The sequence below is a fragment of the Anolis carolinensis genome, unplaced genomic scaffold (assembly GCF_035594765.1).
Source record: "Anolis carolinensis isolate JA03-04 unplaced genomic scaffold, rAnoCar3.1.pri scaffold_14, whole genome shotgun sequence".
NCBI lineage: Eukaryota > Metazoa > Chordata > Lepidosauria > Squamata > Dactyloidae > Anolis > Anolis carolinensis.
The window spans coordinates 4,369,802-4,391,325 of NW_026943825.1; the positions used below are offsets into that span (position 1 = coordinate 4,369,802).

At 39.4% G+C, this 21,524-nt stretch overlaps 2 protein-coding genes across 3 annotated transcripts in view; both read right to left on the bottom strand.

Annotated features, from left to right (window-relative positions):
- kcnk7 (potassium two pore domain channel subfamily K member 7) overlaps nucleotides 1-3,599 on the bottom strand; it is a 23,639-nt gene extending 20,040 nt beyond the window's left edge. Inside the window, exon 1 of the mRNA XM_062964821.1 lies at nucleotides 1,564-3,599. Within this exon, the coding sequence (XP_062820891.1) occupies nucleotides 1,564-1,888 (325 nt within the window). The 5' untranslated portion in view covers nucleotides 1,889-3,599. The remainder of the gene's footprint in view (nucleotides 1-1,563) is intronic.
- Nucleotides 3,600-5,804: 2,205 nt separating this feature from the next.
- map3k11 (mitogen-activated protein kinase kinase kinase 11) overlaps nucleotides 5,805-21,524 on the bottom strand; it is a 41,547-nt gene continuing 25,827 nt past the window's right edge. For both annotated transcript variants that reach the window (XM_062964816.1, XM_062964817.1), the window contains 5 exons: nucleotides 20,202-20,315; nucleotides 17,652-17,781; nucleotides 17,345-17,436; nucleotides 9,357-9,719; nucleotides 5,805-6,207 (listed from right to left, as the gene is read on the bottom strand). In XM_062964816.1, the coding sequence (XP_062820886.1) occupies nucleotides 5,885-6,207; nucleotides 9,357-9,719; nucleotides 17,345-17,436; nucleotides 17,652-17,781; nucleotides 20,202-20,315 (1,022 nt within the window). In that variant the 3' untranslated portion in view covers nucleotides 5,805-5,884. The remainder of the gene's footprint in view (nucleotides 6,208-9,356; nucleotides 9,720-17,344; nucleotides 17,437-17,651; nucleotides 17,782-20,201; nucleotides 20,316-21,524) is intronic.

The window sequence follows — 21,524 nt, forward strand, 5'->3', positions numbered from 1 at the left end:
TCGAGGTTGGGGGGCCTGTAGTTTTGTTGTTTTGTGGGTCGCCGTGATGCCATCACTCTTTTATATATATATATATATATATATATATATAGAGAGAGAGAGAGAGAGAGAGAGAGAGAGAGAGAGAGAGAGAGAGTATATATTATATATTATTAAATATATATTGATATATTTAATACAGTAGAGTCTCGCTTATCCAACGTTCTGGATTATCCAACGCATTTTTGTAGTCAATGTTTTCAATACATCGTGATATTTTGGTGCTCAATTCGTAAATACAGAAATTACTACATTGCATTACTGCGTATTGAACTACTTTTTCTGCCAAATTTGTTGTCTAACATGATGTTTTGGTGCCCAATTTGTAAAATCATAACCTAATTTGATGTTTAATAGGCTTTTCCTTAATGCCTCCTCATTATCCAACATATTCGCTTATCCGACGTTCTGCCGGCCCGTTTATGTTGGATGAGTGAGACTCTACTGTATGTTTAATAATTATATATTAAATATATATAATATTTTAATAATTATATATATTTAATAATTATATTAATATATAATATAATATAATTATTAAATATATTTAATACATATGTGTGTGTTTAATAATTATATATTATTAAATATATATTAATACATTTAATATATTTAATAATTATATATTATATATAAATATATTTAATATGTTTAATAATAATATATCATTAAATATAGATATTTAATCTATTTAACAAGTATATATGTTAATATATTGAATATGTTTGACAATTATATATTATTAAATATATATTATGTAATATGTTTAATACTTATATATTATATATATTAATATGTTTAATAATTATATATTATTAAATATATATTAATATGTTTAACATATTGAATAATTATGTTTAATATATTGAATAATTACATTATATATATATCAATATATTTAATGTTTAATAATTATATTTTATTAAGTACATATATAAATATATTTAATATATTGAATAATTATATTATATATTATATATGTAATATGTTTAATAATTATATATATAAATATGTTTAATATGTTTAATAATTATATTATATATTATATATTTAATGTTTAATAATTTTATATTATATTATATATATATATTAATATATAAATATAATTATATATTTTTATTTAATATATTTAATAATTATATATTATTAAATATATATTAATATATTTAATATATTTAATAATTATATTTTATATATTAATATATATTAATATATTTGATAATTATATATTTTTAATATTAATATATTTTTTTATTAGTGAGAGCCTTGTTCTTTTTCAGCCTTCAATCCTTATGCTACTCGTGGATTTTCCTACTAGGTTGAGAGCAATCAAGATCCATTAACTTTACAAAAGGGTCCCTTTGAGGTCATCTAGTCTCACCCCTACCCAATAAGAAATGTGTATAAGCCTCTCACCCCCTTCCGATATGATAAGGGACCACAAGGGTCATCTAGTCCATCCGGAACGAAGGCACCATCAAATCCCTCCCGGCAGATGGCCACCCACCACACCTGGCTCCTTACCTGTGGTGGTGAGGACGCTGGCGGTGAAGAAGAGGGCGGAGGTGAAGTCCCAGTTGGGGTCCCCGGAGACGTTGCCCAGGCCGGAGACCCCGAACCCGCCGGCCTCCAGGAGCTGCTCCACCAGCGGGGCCAGCTGCTCCTCCGACAGGCACTCCCGGTGCTGAGACAACAGGTGCAGGTACGCTTCCCGCAGGTGGGCCAGGAGCGCTCTCTCCGGGGGGGCCTCCAGCGCCGAGAAGACCCCCGCCCCCAACAGCAGGTACAACAGGTAGGCCCCCAGCAGCAGGACGTAGCGCCAAGAGGCCCCCAGGTGTAGCCAGCCCATTCCTGTAAGGCTCACCTGGCCCAGGTGAAGCTCACCTGAGTTCCAGGTAAGCTGTCAACTGAGCTCTGTCTCAGGCGAGTCCCATCACAGGTAAGCTCCGTCAACTGAGCTTCATCCTGTAGCCCAGGTAAGCTATCAAATGAGCTCTGTCTCAGGTGAGCTCTGTCTCAGGTAAGCTGTCAATTAAATTCTATCTCAGGTGAACTCCGTCAATTGAGCTCCGTCCCAGGTAAGCTCGTTCAATTGAGCTCTATCCCAGGTGAGCTCTGTATGGGATTTCTGTTCCAGGTAAGCTGTCAATTGAGCTCTGTCCCAGGTGAGCTCTGTCTCAGGTAAGCTGTCAATTAAACTCTATCTCAGGTGAGCTCCGTCAATTGAGCTCCGTCCCAGGTAAGCTCGTTCAATCGAGCTCTATCCCAGGTGAGGTCTGTCCCAGGTGAGCTGATTCAATTGAGCTCTATCTCAGGTGAGCTATCAATTGAGCTCTATCACAGGTGAGCTTTGTCCCAGGTAAGCTCGTTCAATTGAGCTCTATCCCAGGTGAGTTCTGTATGTGAGCTCTATCCCAAGTGAGCCGTCAATTGAGCTTATCTCAGGTGAGCTATCCCAGGTGAGCCATCAATCGAGCTCTATCTCAGGTGAGCTCTGTATGTGAACTCTATCCCAAGTGATCCGTCAACTGAGCTCTATCTCAGGTGAGTTCTGATAGGTGAGCTATCCCAGGTGAGGTGTCAGTTGAGCTCAGGTGAGCTCTGTCCCAGGTGAGCTGTAGCCCAGATGAGCTCTATCACAGGCGAGCTTTTCCAGTTGAGCTCCTTCAATTGAGCTCTATCACAGGTGAGCTCTGTCCCAGGTGAGCTTTGTCCCAGGTGAGCTCTATCACAGGTAATCTCTGTTTCAGGTGAGATCCTTCAATTGAGCTCTATGTCAGGTGTGCTCTGCCAATTGAGCTCTATCTCAGGTGAGATCTGTCCCAGGTGAGCTCTGTCCCAGGTGAGCTCCTTCAATTGAGCTATTCTCAGGTGAGCTCTGCATGTGAGCTCTGTCCCAGGTAAGCTCTGCCAATTGTGCTCTATCACAGATGAGCTCTGTTCCAGGCGAGCTTCTTCAATTGAGCTCTATCTCAGGTGAGCTGTAGCCCAGGTGAGCTCTGTTCCAGGTAAGCTCTGTCCCAGGTGAGCTCTATCACAGGTGAGCTGTAGCCCAGGTGAGATCCTTCAATTGAGCTCTGTCCCAGGTGAGCTGTAGCCCAGGTGAGCTCTATCTCAGGTGAACTCTGCTCCAGGCGAGCTTCTTCAATTGAGCTCTATCTCTCTGTATGTGAGCTCTGTATGTGAGCTCTGTCCCAGGTAAGCTGTCAATTGAACTCTATGCCAGGTGAGCTCTGTTCCAGGTAAGTTCCGTCACTCGATCTCTCTCCCAGGTGAGCCCAGGGCGTTCCCGGCTTCCTCTTCCCCGCCCCAGCCTCCCTTTGCACAAGGTGTGCCTACTACACACATCAGGACTGGCACTTTCTTGCCTTTTTTCTGGCCGTTTTAATAATTTGGGATCCCTTTAAAAAACAAGAAATTGTACCAAGATAATCATCAGTTACGTGAGCAAAGGTGCCTTCAGGAAACACGGTTGGGAAAGCAGGGAATAAGTAAAACCAACAGGTTGGGTGGCCATTTGTGTTGCTTCACACCTTTCGTAAAACAAAAAACACGTCTGGCGAGATGGACCCATGTTATAATAATAATAATAATAATATAAAATAATAATAATATAAAATAATAATAAATTTATTATTATTACAAAGCCGAGCACGCAAATGTATTATTATTATTATTATTGACACAACGACGTTGTATCAATAATAATAATAATAATAATAATAATAATATAAAATAATAATAATATAAAATAATAATAAATTTATTATTATTATTATTATTATTGATACAACGTCGTTGTGTCAATAATAATAATAATAATACATTTGCGTGCTCGGCTTTGTCCAGGTTATTATATTCATAGGTTTTCGGACCAAGGAAGACGCAAGGCAGGCGGAGGCAGCAGTCGGAGGTTTATTTGGTCTCGTTTCACAGGTTTTGGGCCCGAATCCCGCGTCACGGGATCCGGACCGGAAACAGTGGGCTCCCTTTGCATGTTCGTGGATGTGGAACATGAGAGAGCCGGGCACACGGAACGGTGGTTTTCAAGTAGCGGAGGAAGGCGGGACACAGTAGAACGGCACGTCCAAAGTGCTTGCGGGGGCTGCCGGCGGTCGGGGGATTCGGACCCGGACCCAACCCTCCTGGCCATCTATCGGGAGTGCTTTAATGGACCCATCCTGAAGGGAGCAGACTAGACAACCTTTGGGGGTCTATTCCCAAATACAATTGGTCCCCTGGCCATCTGTTGGGAGTGCTTTGATGAACCCATCTTAAAGGGAGCAGACTAGACAACCTTTGGGGGTCTATTCCCAACTATAAATGGTCCCCTTGCCATCTGTCGGGAGTGCTTTGATAGTGTCTTTCTGCACAGAAGAGGGGACCAGACTAACTGGTCACCTGGCCATCTGTCGGGAGTGCTTTGATGGACCCATCCTAAAGGGAGCAGACTAGACGACCTCTGGGGATCTATTCCCAACTCTATTTGCTCACCTGGCCATCTATCGGGAGTGCTTTGACAGTGTCCCTCTGCACAGAAGAAGGGAACCAGACTAGACAACCTTTGGGGGTCTATTCCCAACTCTAATTGGTTGCTTGGCCATCTGTCAGGAGTGCTTTGATGGACCCATCCTGAAGGAAGCAGACTAGACAACCTCTGGGGTTCTATTCCCAACTCTTATTGGTCGCCTGGCCATCTGTCGGGAGTGCTTTGATAGTGTCTTTCTGCACGGAAGAAGAGAACCAGACTAATTGGTCACCTGGCCATCTGTCAGGAGTGCTTTGATGGACCCATCCTGAAGGGAGCAGACTAGATGACTTTTGGAGATCTAGTCCCCAACTGTAATTGGTCCCCTGGCCATCTGTCGGGAGTGCTTTGACGGTGTCTATCTGCACGGAACTAGACGACCTTCTGGGTCCCTTCCCAACTCTAATTGGTCACCTGGCCATCTGTCGGGAGGGATTTCATGGTGTCTATCTGCACGGAACTAGATGACCTTTGGGGGTCTATTCCCAACTATAATTGGTTTCCTGGACATCTGTCGGGAGGGATTTCACAGTGTCTATCTGCACAGAACTAGATGACCTTTGGGGGTCTATTCCCAACTATAATTGGTTTCCTGGCCATCTGTCGGGAGGGATTTCACAGTGTCTATCTGCACAGAACTAGATGACCTTTGGGGGTCTATTCCCAACTATAATTGGTTTCCTGGACATCTGTCGGGAGGGATTTCACAGTGTCTATCTGCACAGAACTAGATGACCTTTGGGGGTCTATTCCCAACTATAATTGGTTTCCTGGACATCTGTCGGGAGGGATTTCATAGTGTCTATCTGCACGGAACTAGATGACCTTCTGGGTCCCTTCCCAACTCTAACTGGTCCCCTGGCCATCTGTCGGGAGGGATTTCATGGTATCTATCTGCATGGAACTAGATGACTTTTGGGGGTCTATTCCCAACTATAATTGGTTTCCTGGCCATCTGTCGGGAGGGATTTCACAGTGCCTATCTGCATGGAACTAGATGACCTTCTGGGTCCCTTCCCAACTCTAATTGTTTGCCTGGCCATCTGTTGGGAGTGCTTTGATGGACCCATCCTGAAGGGCCCAGACTAGATGGCCTTTGGGGGTCCCTTCCCGGCTCGCTCGGCAGCCAAGGCACAGTCGTCGGCAACAGTGGCAACGGAGTGCGGAGGAGGAGGAGACGGGGAGAAAAGGGCCGAGTGGGGTGATAGCTGCCGGTGGGGCTTCACATCCTGGACGGTCGTGGCAAGACGTTGACGGCGGGAACCCATTCCTTTCAGTCTCGTCCCCATCGCAACCAAATTCGCACCCGGGAGTCATTCACTTGGGGGGCCACCAAGCCGGGGCGGCCGCCAAGCCGGGCTCCTCTTTGGGCGGAAATCGGAAGGGGTCGCCGGGCGAGAAGCCCCCGTCGCCGGCAAACGGGTCGAAGGGGTTGTTGGCGCTTTGGGGGGCCCTGACCTCGCGGGCCCGGAGGCGGGGGGATGGCACCGGAGAGGCCCGCGGCCCCGAGGACACGAAACTCCACGGGTCGATGCGGCTGCGGACGGGAGACGGGCGTGGGCGGGAGATGAGGGAGGCGTGGGGAGACGGGCGCGGGGAGCGGGGGCTCCGGGGGGACGACGGGGAAGGCAGGGCGCCGTCTGCAACCAAGAGAAAAACAACAGAAAAACAATACAAAAACTGTTTTGTATTATTATATACCTACTATTATAAACCTGTCACTCCTGAGAAAGGTAAAACTGTGCTTTGGTTTACAAACAGTGCCATCTATTGGACAAACAAGCAACAGCCCTGTACTACAAACAACTGTTTATAAACTGTTTACCTCACAACCTCTGAGGATGCCTGCCATAGATGTGGGTGAAACGTCAGGAGAGAATGCTTCTGGAACATGGCCACACAGCCCGAAAGACATACAACAACCCTGTGATCCCGGCCATGAAAGCCTTCGACAACAAACTGTTTATAAAATTTGGACACTACATAGTAATCAAACTGGTGAGTGTTTTAAGGTACAGTAGAGTCTCACTTATCCAACATAAACGGGCTGGCAGAACGTTGGATAAGCGAATATGTTGGATAATAAGGAGAGATTAAGGAGAAGCCTATTAAACATCAAAATAGGTTATGATTTTACAAATTAAGCACCAAAATATCGTATTATACAACAAATTTGACAGAAAAAGTAGTTCAATACGCAGTAATGCTATGTAGTAATTACTGTATTTACGAATATAGCACCAAAATATCATGATATATTGAAAACATTGACTACAAAAATGCATTGGATAATCCAGAATGTTGGATAAGCGAGACTCTACTGTATTTGCATACCTACTATTATACACCTATCACACCTGAGAAAGGTAAAACCATGCTTTGGTTCACAAACAGAGTCATCTACTGGACAAGCAAGCAACAGCCCTGTACTACGAACGACTGTTTACGAAATTTGGACACTACATAGTAATCGAACTGGCGAGTGTTTTAAGTTATTCATATACCTACTATAATTCACCTGTCACACCTCAGAAAGGTAAAACCATGCTTTGGTTCACAAACAGAGTCATCTACTGGACAAGCAAGCAACAGACCCTGCACTACAAACGACTGTTTACGAAATCTGGACACTACATAGTAATCGAACTGGCGAGTGCTTTAAGGTATTCGCATACCTACTATTATACACCTGTCACATCCGAGAAAGGTAAAACCATGCTTTGGTTCACAAACAGAGTCATCTACTGGACAAACAAGCAACAGACCCTGCACTACAAACAACTGTTTACAAAATCTGGACACTACATAGTAATCGAACTGGCGAGTGCTTTAAGGCATTCACATACCTACTATTATACACAAGGTCATTTACCTGGCCCCCGCCCTCAGTTTTATAATGTAATATTTTTATATCAGTTGATAATATAATATATTGTATATACATATAATATTGATACTAATATTATGTTACATAATATAATACTAATAATAATACCATATAATAATATTAATTATACGTTATATATTACATATAATATTACAGTATAGTGGTATAGTTCAATATAGTAATATATAATGCTAATATTGTGCTATGCTAATAATATAATATATTGTATGTACATACAGCTGCTCTGAGTCCCCTTCGGGGTGAGAAGGGCGGGATATAAATGTAGTACAGTAGAGTCTCACTTATCCAACATAAACGGACCGGCAGAACGTTGGATAAGCGAATATGTTGGATAATAAGGAGGGATTAAGGATAAGCCTATTAAACATCAAATTAAGTTATAATTTTACAAATTAAGCACCAAAACATCATGTTAGACAACAAATTTGTCAGAAAAAGTAGTTCAGTACACAGTAATGCTATATAGTAATTACTGTATTTATGAATTTAGCACCAAAATATCACGATATATTGAAAGCATTGACTACAAAAATGCGTTGGATAATCCAGAACGTTGGATAAGCGAGTGTTGGATAAGTGAGACTCTACTGTAAATACTACATAGCATTACTGTGCATGGAACTACTTTTTCTGTCAAATTTGTTGTATAATATGATGTTTTGGTGCTTAATTTGTATAACGATTACCTAATTTGATGTTTAATAGGCTTTTCCTGAATCCCTTCTTATTATCCAACATATTCACTTATCCTGCCGGCCTGTTTACGTTGGATAAGTGAGACTCTACTGTATATTTCTAATCTTATATTATCTGCTCAGAATTGGATTATATGAGGCTCCTTCTTCACAGCTGTATAAAATGCACACTGAAGTGGATTATATGGTAGTGTGGAGTCAAGATAATCCAGTGCAAAGCAGATAATATAAGATTATAAATGGGTAATATAGCTGTGTGGAAGGGCCTTGAGTCTACACTGCCATATAATCCAGTGCAAATTAGATAATCTGTGGAAGACGTCTAAGTGAGGCCTAAATCTGCCTGTCCCCTAACTGAAACCTGGCTGTCCCTTGGTTGCTAGGCAACCAAGTGGGCAGAGATTAGCCCTCTAAACTGGCAGCAATTGGATAAAAAAAATTATTGCTCTCCCTCTAATTAGGACTTTATTTTTCTTTTCTTTTTGTTGTATCAACCTTGAGGCGTGGATGATGGGTTGTGTTGTCAAATTTTGAGGTTGGGGGGCCTGTACTTTTGTTGTTTTGTGAATCGCCGTGATGCCATCACTCTTTTATATATATAGATTGTATGTACATACAGCTGCGCTGAGTCCCCTTCGGGGTGAGAAGGGCGGGATATAAATGTAGTAAATAAATGCAATAAATAAATTATTAATTTTAGACTTAGGCTCGGCCAAAGTCTGAAATGACTTGAAGGCACACAACAACAACAACAACAACAATCCTAATTAACTTGGCTATCTCATTGGCCAGTAGCAGGCCCACATTTTCCATTGAAATCCTGATAGGTTTATGTTGGTTACAATGGTTTTTATTTTAAAATATTGTATTGTTCTTTCATTGTTGTTGTTGCTGTTTTGCACTACAAAAAAAAAAAGACATGTGCAGTGTGCATAGGAATTTGTTCGGTTTTTTTTTTTCAAATGATAATTCGGCCCTTCAACATTCTGAAGGATTGGACCAGCTCTCTGCTTCAAAAGTTTGAGGACCCCTGCTCTACTGTATTCGCACACCTACTATTATACCCCTGGCACAGCTGAGAAAGGTAAAACCATGCTTTGGTTCACAAACAGCGCCATCTACTGAACAGCTGCTGTACTACAAACGACTGCTTGCCCACCCCGGGAAGGAGCTTCTGGCCACTCACCCCATTTGTGGGCCTTGCTGTTGCCACCACGTCCCTCCACGAGCCGGGGGACCTTGGGCGACGTCTGGGCCCAAAGCGGAGGCGAGTCCAGGTCCACGAGGAGGTCAGTGGGGGGCTCTTCTGGGCAGGCGTCCACTTGCAAAGCCGGAGGAGGCGGAGGCGGAGGAGGAGTGTCCTTCTTCGAAGACGGTGGCTCCTGGGAGCTGGAGGGCAGCTCTCGGCCCAAGCCCAGCGAGGCCAGGAGGGCACTGCCCCGCAGCAAGGCCCGGTGCAGGAGTCGTGGAGCGGCCGAGGAGGAGGAGGACGGTGGAGGGCGCTCCGGGGCCGGGTCCTCCACTTCCGGGCTTTGGAGAAGGACGGAGCCTGTTGGGGAGAGAAAACCTATCAGCATATAAACCCATAACACTGGCCTCCATTGGGTAATGATAATAATATGGTGCTGTAAATTAGTAAAATTAACCTCCCCACATAAAGCGGTACCTACATTTCCTACTTGACAAGCGGGGACCCAACCTATCAGCATATAAACCCATAACACTGGCCTCCATTGGGTAATGATAATAATATGGTGCTGTAAATTAGTTAAATTAACCTCCCCACATAAAGCGGTACCTACATTTCCTACTTGACAAGCGGGGACCCAACCTATCAGCATATAAACCCATAACACTGGCCTCCATTGGGTAATGATAATAATATGGTGCTGTAAATTAGTTAAATTAACCTCCCCACATAAAGCGGTACCTACATTTCCTACTTGACAAGCGGGGACCCAACCTATCAGCATATAAACCCATAACACTGGCCTCCATTGGGTAATGATAATAATATGGTGCTGTAAATTAGTTAAATTAACCTCCCCACATAAAGCGGTACCTACCCTGTTTCCCTGAAAATAAGACATCCCCAGAAAATAAGACCTAGTAGAGGTTTTGCTGAATTGCTAAATATAAGGCCTCCCCCAAAAGTAAGACCTAGCAAAGTTTTTGTTTGGAAGCATGCAGGATTGGTAAATGTGCATACCATAGATTGTTGTACATAGAAATAAAGGTAGTAACAAGAAATAATAATAATAATAATAATAATAATAATAATAATAATAATAATATAACTTTATTCTTGTATCCCACCTCCATCTCCCAGAAGGGACTCAGGGCAGCTTACACAGGGACAAGCCCAACAACAACATAAATTTACATACGAACGGAAATTTAAAACAGCAATTTAAAAACAGTCTAGCAATAAAATATAATATAATAATAATAATAATAATAATAATAATAATAATAAAACTTTATTTATACCCCACCACCATCTCCCCAACGGGGACTCGGGGCGGCTTACATGGGGCCATGCCCAAGACAATACAATAAACCATAACATAATACAATTAAATAATACATTACATAAAATAAACAGTACAACATGAGATCAAAACAGCAATATAACAAGAGCGGGCCGCATGAACACTACATTTAAAAACTAGATTAAAAATTAAAACTCTGGGTGAGAAAGGGATCAGAATAAAATAGAAATTCTCGAAAGGGTTCACAGTTTGGTTATGCTGGTTTGTGATGACAACTACTGTACAATAGATAATAAATTTTCATTTTTTAAAAATGCCACCATAAATGTGAATTCTTTTTTGTGGAAAAATAAGACATCCCCTGAAAATAAGACCTAGCGCAACTTTGGGAGAAAAAATTAATATAAGACACTGTCTTATTTTCAGGGAAACAGGGTACATTTCCTACTTGACAAACGGGGACCCAACCTATCAGCATATAAACCCATGACACCATCCTCCATTGGGTAATGATAATAATATGGTGCTGTAAATTAGTTAAATTAACCTCCCCACATAAAGCGGTACCTACATTTCCTACTTGACAAGCGGGGACCCAACCTATCAGCATATAAACCCATGACACCATCCTCCATTGGGTAATGATAATAATATGGTGCTGTAAATTAGTTAAATTAACCTCCCCACATAAAGCGGTACCTACATTTCCTACTTGACAAGTGGAGACCCAACCTATCAGCATATAAACCCATGACACTGTCCTCCATTGGGTAATAATAATAATATGGTGTTGTAAATTAGTTAAATTAACCTCCCCACATAAAGCGGTACCTACATTTCCTACTTGACAAGCGGGGACCCAACCTATCAGCATATAAACCCATGACACTGTCCTCCATTGGGTAATAATAATAATATGGTGTTGTAAATTAGTTAAATTAACCTCCCCACATAAAGCGGTACCTACATTTCCTACTTGACAAGCGGAGACCCAACCTATCAGCATATAAACCCATGACACTGTCCTCCATTGGGTAATAATAATAATATGGTGTTGTAAATTAGTTAAATTAACCTCCCCACATAAAGCGGTACCTACATTTCCTACTTGACAAGCGGGGACCCAACCTATCAGCATATAAACCCATAACACTGTCCTCCATTGGGTAATGATAATAAAATGGTGTTGTAAATTAGTTAAATAATAATAATAATAATAATAATAATAATAATAATAATAATAATAAATTAACCTCCCCACATAAAGCGGTACCTACATTTCCTACTTGACAAGCGGGGACCCAACCTATCAGCATATAAACCCATGACACTGTCCTCCATTGGGTAATAATAATAATATGGTGCTGTAAATTAGTTAAATTAACCTCCCCACATAAAGCGGTACCTACATTTCCTACTTGACAAGCGGGGACCCAACCTATCAGCATATAAACCCATGACACTGTCCTCCATTGGGTAATAATAATAATATGGTGCTGTAAATTAGTTAAATTAACCTCCCCACATAAAGCGGTACCTACATTTCCTACTTGACAAGCGGGGACCCAACCTATCAGCATATAAACCCATGACACTGTCCTCCATTGGGTAATAATAATAATAATATGGTGCTGTAAATTAGTTAAATTAACCTCCCCACATAAAGCGGTACCTACATTTCCTACTTGACAAACGGGGACCCAACCTATCAGCATATAAACCCATGACACTGTCCTCCATTGGGTAATAATAATAATATGGTGTTGTAAATTAGTTAAATTAACCTCCCCACATAAAGCGGTACCTACATTTCCTACTTGACAAACGGGGACCCAACCTATCAGCATATAAACCCATGACACTGTCCTCCATTGGGTAATAATAATAATAATATGGTGCTGTAAATTAGTTAAATTAACCTCCCCACATAAAGCGGTACCTACATTTCCTACTTGACAAGTGGAGACCCAACCTATCAGCATATAAACCCATGACACCATCCTCCATTGGGTAATAATAATAATATGGTGTTGTAAATTAGTTAAATTAACCTCCCCACATAAAGCGGTACCTACATTTCCTACTTGACAAACGGGGACCCAACCTATCAGCATATAAACCCATGACACTGTCCTCCATTGGGTAATAATAATAATAATATGGTGCTGTAAATTAGTTAAATTAACCTCCCCACATAAAGCGGTACCTACATTTCCTACTTGACAAACGGGGACCCAACCTATCAGCATATAAACCCATGACACTGTCCTCCATTGGGTAATAATAATAATATGGTGTTGTAAATTAGTTAAATTAACCTCCCCACATAAAGCGGTACCTACATTTCCTACTTGACAAACGGGGACCCAACCTATCAGCATATAAACCCATGACACTGTCCTCCATTGGGTAATAATAATAATATGGTGTTGTAAATTAGTTAAATTAACCTCCCCACATAAAGCGGTACCTACATTTCCTACTTGACAAACGGGGACCCATCCTATCAGCATATAAACCCATGACACTGTCCTCCATTGGGTAATAATAATAATATGGTGTTGTAAATTAGTTAAATTAACCTCCCCACATAAAGCGGTACCTACATTTCCTACTTGACAAACGGGGACCCAACCTATCAGCATATAAACCCATGACACTGTCCTCCATTGGGTAATAATAATAATATGGTGCTGTAAATTAGTTAAATTAACCTCCCCACATAAAGCGGTACCTACATTTCCTACTTGACAAACGGGGACCCAACCTATCAGCATATAAACCCATGACACTGTCCTCCATTGGGTAATAATAATAATATGGTGCTGTAAATTAGTTAAATTAACCTCCCCACATAAAGCGGTACCTACATTTCCTACTTGACAAGCGGGGACCCAACCTATCAGCATATAAACCCATAACACTGTCCTCCATTGGGTAATAATAATAATATGGTGCTGTAAATTAGTTAAATTAACCTCCCCACATAAAGCGGTACCTACATTTCCTACTTGACAAACGGGGACCCAACCTATCAGCATATAAACCCATAACACTGTCCTCCATTGGGTAATAATAATAATATGGTGCTGTAAATTAGTTAAATTAACCTCCCCACATAAAGCGGTACCTACATTTCCTACTTGACAAACGGGGACCCAACCTATCAGCATATAAACCCATAACACTGTCCTCCATTGGGTAATAATAATAATATGGTGCTGTAAATTAGTTAAATTAACCTCCCCACATAAAGCGGTACCTACATTTCCTACTTGACAAACGGGGACCCAACCTATCAGCATATAAACCCATGACACTGTCCTCCATTGGGTAATAATAATAATATGGTGCTGTAAATTAGTTAAATTAACCTCCCCACATAAAGCGGTACCTACATTTCCTACTTGACAAGCGGGGACCCAACCTATCAGCATATAAACCCATGACACCGTCCTCCATTGGGTAATAATAATAATATGGTGCTGTAAATTAGTTAAATTAACCTCCCCACATAAAGCGGTACCTACATTTCCTACTTGACAAGTGGAGACCCAACCTATCAGCATATAAACCCATAACACTGTCCTCCATTGGGTAATAATAATAATATGGTGCTGTAAATTAGTTAAATTAACCTCCCCACATAAAGCGGTACCTACATTTCCTACTTGACAAGTGGAGACCCAACCTATCAGCATATAAACCCATAACACCGTCCTCCATTGGGTAATAATAATAATATGGTGCTGTAAATTAGTTAAATTAACCTCCCCACATAAAGCGGTACCTACATTTCCTACTTGACAAACGGGGACCCAACCTATCAGCATATAAACCCATAACACTGTCCTCCATTGGGTAATAATAATAATATGGTGCTGTAAATTAGTTAAATTAACCTCCCCACATAAAGCGGTACCTACATTTCCTACTTGACAAACGGGGACCCAACCTATCAGCATATAAACCCATAACACTGTCCTCCATTGGGTAATAATAATAATATGGTGCTGTAAATTAGTTAAATTAACCTCCCCACATAAAGCGGTACCTACATTTCCTACTTGACAAGTGGAGACCCAACCTATCAGCATATAAACCCATGACACTGTCCTCCATTGGGTAATAATAATAATATGGTGCTGTAAATTAGTTAAATTAACCTCCCCACATAAAGCGGTACCTACATTTCCTACTTGACAAGCGGGGACCCAACCTATCAGCATATAAACCCATGACACCGTCCTCCATTGGGTAATAATAATAATATGGTGCTGTAAATTAGTTAAATTAACCTCCCCACATAAAGCGGTACCTACATTTCCTACTTGACAAGTGGAGACCCAACCTATCAGCATATAAACCCATGACACCGTCCTCCATTGGGTAATAATAATAATATGGTGTTGTAAATTAGTTAAATTAACCTCCCCACATAAAGCGGTACCTACATTTCCTACTTGACAAGCGGGGACCCAACCTATCAGCATATAAACCCATGACACTGTCCTCCATTGGGTAATAATAATAATATGGTGCTGTAAATTAGTTAAATTAACCTCCCCACATAAAGCGGTACCTACATTTCCTACTTGACAAGCGGGGACCCAACCTATCAGCATATAAACCCATGACACTGTCCTCCATTGGGTAATAATAATAATATGGTGCTGTAAATTAGTTAAATTAACCTCCCCACATAAAGCGGTACCTACATTTCCTACTTGACAAACGGGGACCCAACCTATCAGCATATAAACCCATGACACTGTCCTCCATTGGGTAATAATAATAATATGGTGCTGTAAATTAGTTAAATTAACCTCCCCACATAAAGCGGTACCTACATTTCCTACTTGACAAACGGGGACCCAACCTATCAGCATATAAACCCATGACACTGTCCTCCATTGGGTAATAATAATAATATGGTGTTGTAAATTAGTTAAATTAACCTCCCCACATAAAGCGGTACCTACATTTCCTACTTGACAAACGGGGACCCAACCTATCAGCATATAAACCCATAACACTGTCCTCCATTGGGTAATAATAATAATATGGTGCTGTAAATTAGTTAAATTAACCTCCCCACATAAAGCGGTACCTACATTTCCTACTTGACAAACGGGGACCCAACCTATCAGCATATAAACCCATGACACTGTCCTCCATTGGGTAATAATAATAATATGGTGTTGTAAATTAGTTAAATTAACCTCCCCACATAAAGCGGTACCTACATTTCCTACTTGACAAACGGGGACCCAACCTATCAGCATATAAACCCATGACACTGTCCTCCATTGGGTAATAATAATAATATGGTGCTGTAAATTAGTTAAATTAACCTCCCCACATAAAGCGGTACCTACATTTCCTACTTGACAAACGGGGACCCAACCTATCAGCATATAAACCCATGACACTGTCCTCCATTGGGTAATAATAATAATATGGTGCTGTAAATTAGTTAAATTAACCTCCCCACATAAAGCGGTACCTACATTTCCTACTCGACAGATGCAACTGTCTTTTGAGTTGCTTAGGTCAACAACGAGGTACGCTATTAATAGTCGGGAGCTCAATCCGACCCGGGCTGGCTTCGAACTCATGGCCTTTAGGGGGGACCCAATCGATCTGCCCATAGACCAATTAGACAGGCAGGTGGGTTCTTTTCTAAACACTGTCCTTAACTGGGTATGAATACATTATTATGTATGAATACATAATAATAATAATAATAATAATAATAATAATAATAATAATAATAATAATAAGGTGTTTAATTAGTTAAATTAACCTCCCCACATAAAGCGGTACCTACATTTCCTATTCGGAGCGTCCGGTGGGTAGGCATGAATACATAATAATAATAATAATAATAATAATAATAATAATATTGTTGGTGTTTAATTAGTTAAATTAACCTCCCCACATACAGCAGTGCCTACATTTCCGAATCGGAGCCTCCGGTGGCCTAGAGGATAAAAGCCTTGTGACTTGAAGGTTGGGTTGCTGACCTGAAGGCTGCCAGGTTCGAATCCCACCTGAGGAGAGTGCGGATGAGCTCCCCCCGTCAGCTCCAGCTCCATGCAGGGACATGAGAGAAGCCTCCCACAAGGATGGTAAAAACATCAAAAACATCCGGGCATCCCCTGGGCAACGTCCTTGCAGAGGGCCAATTATCTCACTCCAGAAGCAACTCAGGTTGCTCCTGACACGGAAAAAAAAATTCCTACTCGACAAGTGCAACTGTCTTTTGGTAGTTATGAATAATAATAATAATAATAATTTTCCAATGAATAAATTTCCTCATCAAGTCTCAATCGATTCAATATAGTTTGTGCCACAGAAACGAAGTTTCTGGAGTATTACAATGACTCTCAAAGTAAGAACCGCACAACTGAACAGGAAATAACATGGCAAATTTATTTTCGGGCTGTGGCGCAGGCTGGAGAGCAGCTGCAATGAATCACTCTGACCAGGAGGTCATGAGTTCGAGGCCCGCTCGGAGCCTATGTTTGTCTTGTCTTTGTTCTATGTTAAAAGGCATTGAATGTTTGCCTCTATGTGTAATGTGATCCGCCCTGAGTCCCCTTCGGGGTGAGAAAGAAGGGCGGGATATAAATGCTGTGAATAAATAAAAATTTGGCTGGACGATCCCCAAAGGACATACCGTTTGGGCTGGGTTGGGTCTGGGTCAGTGCTGGGACTGGCGGTGCCTCCGCTTCCATGTACCACGTAGTTTCTTCCAATCGCGATCGTCTCCTGGAACGGGGCAGAGTCCATCCATTACTTATTATATTATAAGATATTATATTATTTTTATTTCATTTCCTATTTGATTGATTCACTATTTGATTCATTATTCTGTATTACATATCATATTATATGATGGTAATATTATTGTATTGTATTGTATTACATTACACTTCTTGCCTTGCCCAAAAAGGGCAAGAATTGGGGCAGGGTGCCGCATGTACCTGCCATTCTGTGTGATGCCGTCCCATGGTTTTGGGGAGCCCGGGCTCTTTGTGCGTCCGTTCCAGGTCTCCTCCCCTCCTCGTCGGGGCGACTGCCGGCCCCAATTTTGGTCATTTTCGCTCGGCTCCACTGCAGCGGAGAGACAAGAGAATATATCTATATATATAAAAGAGTGATGGCATCAGGGCAGCGGACAAAACAACAAAACTACAGGCCCCCCCAACCTCGAAATTTGACAACACAACCCATCATTCACGGCTCTAGGTTGATACAACAAAAAGAAAAGAAAAATAAAGTCCTAATTACAGGGAGAGGAATAATAGTTTTTATCCAATTGCTGCCAGTTAGAAGGCTAAGCTCCACCCACTTGGTCTCCTAGCAACCTACTCAGCCCAGGGGACAGGCAGTTAGGCCTCACTTAGGCCTCTTCCACAGATTATCAGATTTTATCTGGATTATATGGCAGTGTAGACTCAAGGCCCTTCCACACAGCTATATAACCTATTTAGCATCTTATATTATCTGCTTTGAACTGGATTATCTTGACTCCACACTGCCATATAATCCACTTCAGTGTGCATACTAAACATAAAGACAACCATACAACAGACATTCAATACCAACACTACCTCAACAATTTCTCACCAACACCACCAGACAACACCACAGCAACGCGTGGCCGGGCACAGCTAGTATAAATAAATACCACTGTCTAAGACAGGGGTCCCCAAACTAAGGCCCGGGGGCCGGATGCGGCCCTCCAAGGTCATTGACCTGGCCCCTGTCCTAAACTTTAGACTTAGGGTTGACCTAATTCTATCTGGTCTTGGAGGTCTTTTTGCTTACCTATGGTCTTATGAGATCATCTGGATGGTCCTTGAAGGTCCCTTTGCTTAGCTACGGCCTTATGAGACCATCTAGATGGCTTTTGGAGGTCACTTTCCTTACCTATGGTCCTATGAGACCATCTAGATGGCCTTTGAGTGTCCCTTTCCTTACCTATGGTTTTATGAGATTGTCTAGATGGCCTTTGGGGACCCCTTTCCTTACCTATGTGCTTATGAAACCATCTAGATGGTCTTTGGAGGTAATTTTGTTTACCTATGGTCTTATGAGATCATCTAGATCAGGGGTCCCTAAACTAAGGACCATGAGCCGGATGTGGCCCTCCAAGGTCATTGACCTGGCCTCTGTCCTAAACTTTAGACTTAGGGTTGACCTAAGTCTGAAATAACTTGAAGGCACACAACTACAACAATCTTAATTTTGGACTATTTCATCATAGTCTGGCCCCCTAACAGTCTTCGGGACTGTGAATCGGCCCTCCACTTAAAAAGTTTGAGGACCCCTGGTCTAAGACATAGAAACCCACTGCGCCACTGGGGGCTCCGCAAACTATGAAAATAAAATAATAAATAAAAATAGTAAATAAAACAATGAAGTACAAAATAGTGCATAAAATAAGAAAGCAAAACATATTAAAACGAAATTAAATAACAAATAAATAATAATAATATACAAAATATTAAAATGAAATAAGAAATAAAAATAAAATAGTAAATACAGTAGAGTCTCACTTATCCAAGCCTCACTTATCCAAGCCTCTGGATAATCCAAGCCATTTTTGTAGTCAATGTTTTCAATATATCATGATATTTTGGTGCTAAATTCGTAAATACAGTAATTACAACATAACACTACTGCGTATTGAACTACCTTTTCTGTCAAATTTGTTGTATATCATGATGTTTTGGTGCTTAATTTGTAAAATCATAACCTAATTTGATGTTTATTAGGCTTTTCCTTAATCTGTCCTTATTATCCAAGTTATTCGCTTATCCAAGCTTCTGCCGGCCCGTTTAGCTTGGATAAGTGAGACTCTACTGTAAAATAATGAAATGAAGTAAAATAAATATAAAAGAGGGACTAGAATGCCAAAATATGAAATGTTAACACAAAATAATGAAATGAAATACAATAATATACAAAATACTAATAATAAATAAAATAGGGGGTGGGGAAGGGATCTATTTTAATTGCTGTAATAACATGCTTCATGTGTATGCCTATGTTGATGTTTTTGTAGTTTTAATGGTTTAATCTACAGTTATGTTTTTGATTTAGATATGCGATATATTTTTTACATATATGTGAGGCATTTAATTTTGCCACTTATTATGTTGTAAACCGCTTTGAGTCCCTCCAGGGGTGAGAAAAGCGGTATAGAAATGCAGTTAATCATAATAATAATAATAATTTTATTTATTTATTTATTTATTTATTATTCAAACTTATAATGTCGCCACTCCCCTAAGGCTCGGGGGCGGCTTAAAATCTAACAACTTTAGATTGAAATACAACGATGAAAATAAAATAATACATTTAATAAAATAGTCAATAAAACAATGAAGTACAAAATAGTTCATAAAGTAAGAAAACAAAAATATTAAATATTAAATGAATATTAATATTAATTATTAAAATAAAATAGTAAACAATGTACAAAATATTAAAATAAACATAATAAAATGAAATAAGGCATTACTCACACTGGATGGCTCGAAAGCGGGGGAAAGTAGGTGACCCGCCGGCCCCCACCTCAAAGATGTCCTTCCTTTTGTCCAAACCGGGGGACGCTTGCACCGTAATGCGGTGCTTGAAATCTGAAAAAAGCAAGAAGAAATAAGTACCATATATACTCAAGTATAAGCTGACCTGAATATAAGCCGAGGCATCTAATTTTACCACAAAAAAACTGGGAAATCATTGACTCCAGTATAAGCCAAGAGTGGTAAATTTCAGAAATAAAAATAGATACCAAAAATTACATTAATTGAGGCATCAGTAGGTTCAATGTTTTTGAATATTTCCATAAAGCTCAAATTTAAGATAAGACTGTCCAACTCTGATCAAATCATTATCCTCATCTTCTTCAATGTCAATGTGCTTATGTATCCTTTTAATAATAATAGAGTAAAATAATACATGTAATAATAATAAATACAGGAAAATAACACATGTAATAATAAATAGAGTAGAATAATAAATGTAATAATAATAACATCAGAGTGAAATAATAAATGTATAAATAATAATAAAAATAAGAGTAAAATAAATGTAATAGTAGCAACAATAATAGAGTACAATAATAAATGTAATAATAACAGAGTACAATAATAAATGTAATAATAATAGAGTAAAATAATAAATGTAATAATAATAGAGTACAATAAAAATTTAATAATAATAGAGTACAATAATAAATGTAATAATAATAGAGTACAATAAAAATTTAATAATAATAGAGTAGAATAATAAATGTAATAATAATAGAGTAAAATAATAAATGTAATAATAATAGAGTACAATAATAAATGTAATAATAATAGAGTACAATCATAAATGTAATAATAATAGAATACAATAATAAATGTAATAATAATAGAGTAAAATAATAAATGCAATAATAATAGAGTAAAATAATAAATATAATAATAGTGTACAATAATAAATGTAATAATAGTGTACAATAATAATTGTAATAATAATAGAGTAAAATAATAAATGTAATAATAATAGAGTAAAATAATAAATGTAATAATAGAGTAAAATAATAAATGTCATAATAATAGAGTTCAATAATAAATGTAATAATAATAGAGTTCAATAATAAATGTAATAACAATAGAGTAAAATAATAAATGTCATAATAATAGAGTTCAATAATAAATGTAATAATAATAGAGTTCAATAATAAATGCAATAATAATAGAGTTCAATAATAAATGTAATAATAATAGAGTTCAATAATAAATGCAATAATAATAGAGTTCAATAATAAATGTAATAATAATAGAGTACAATAATAAATG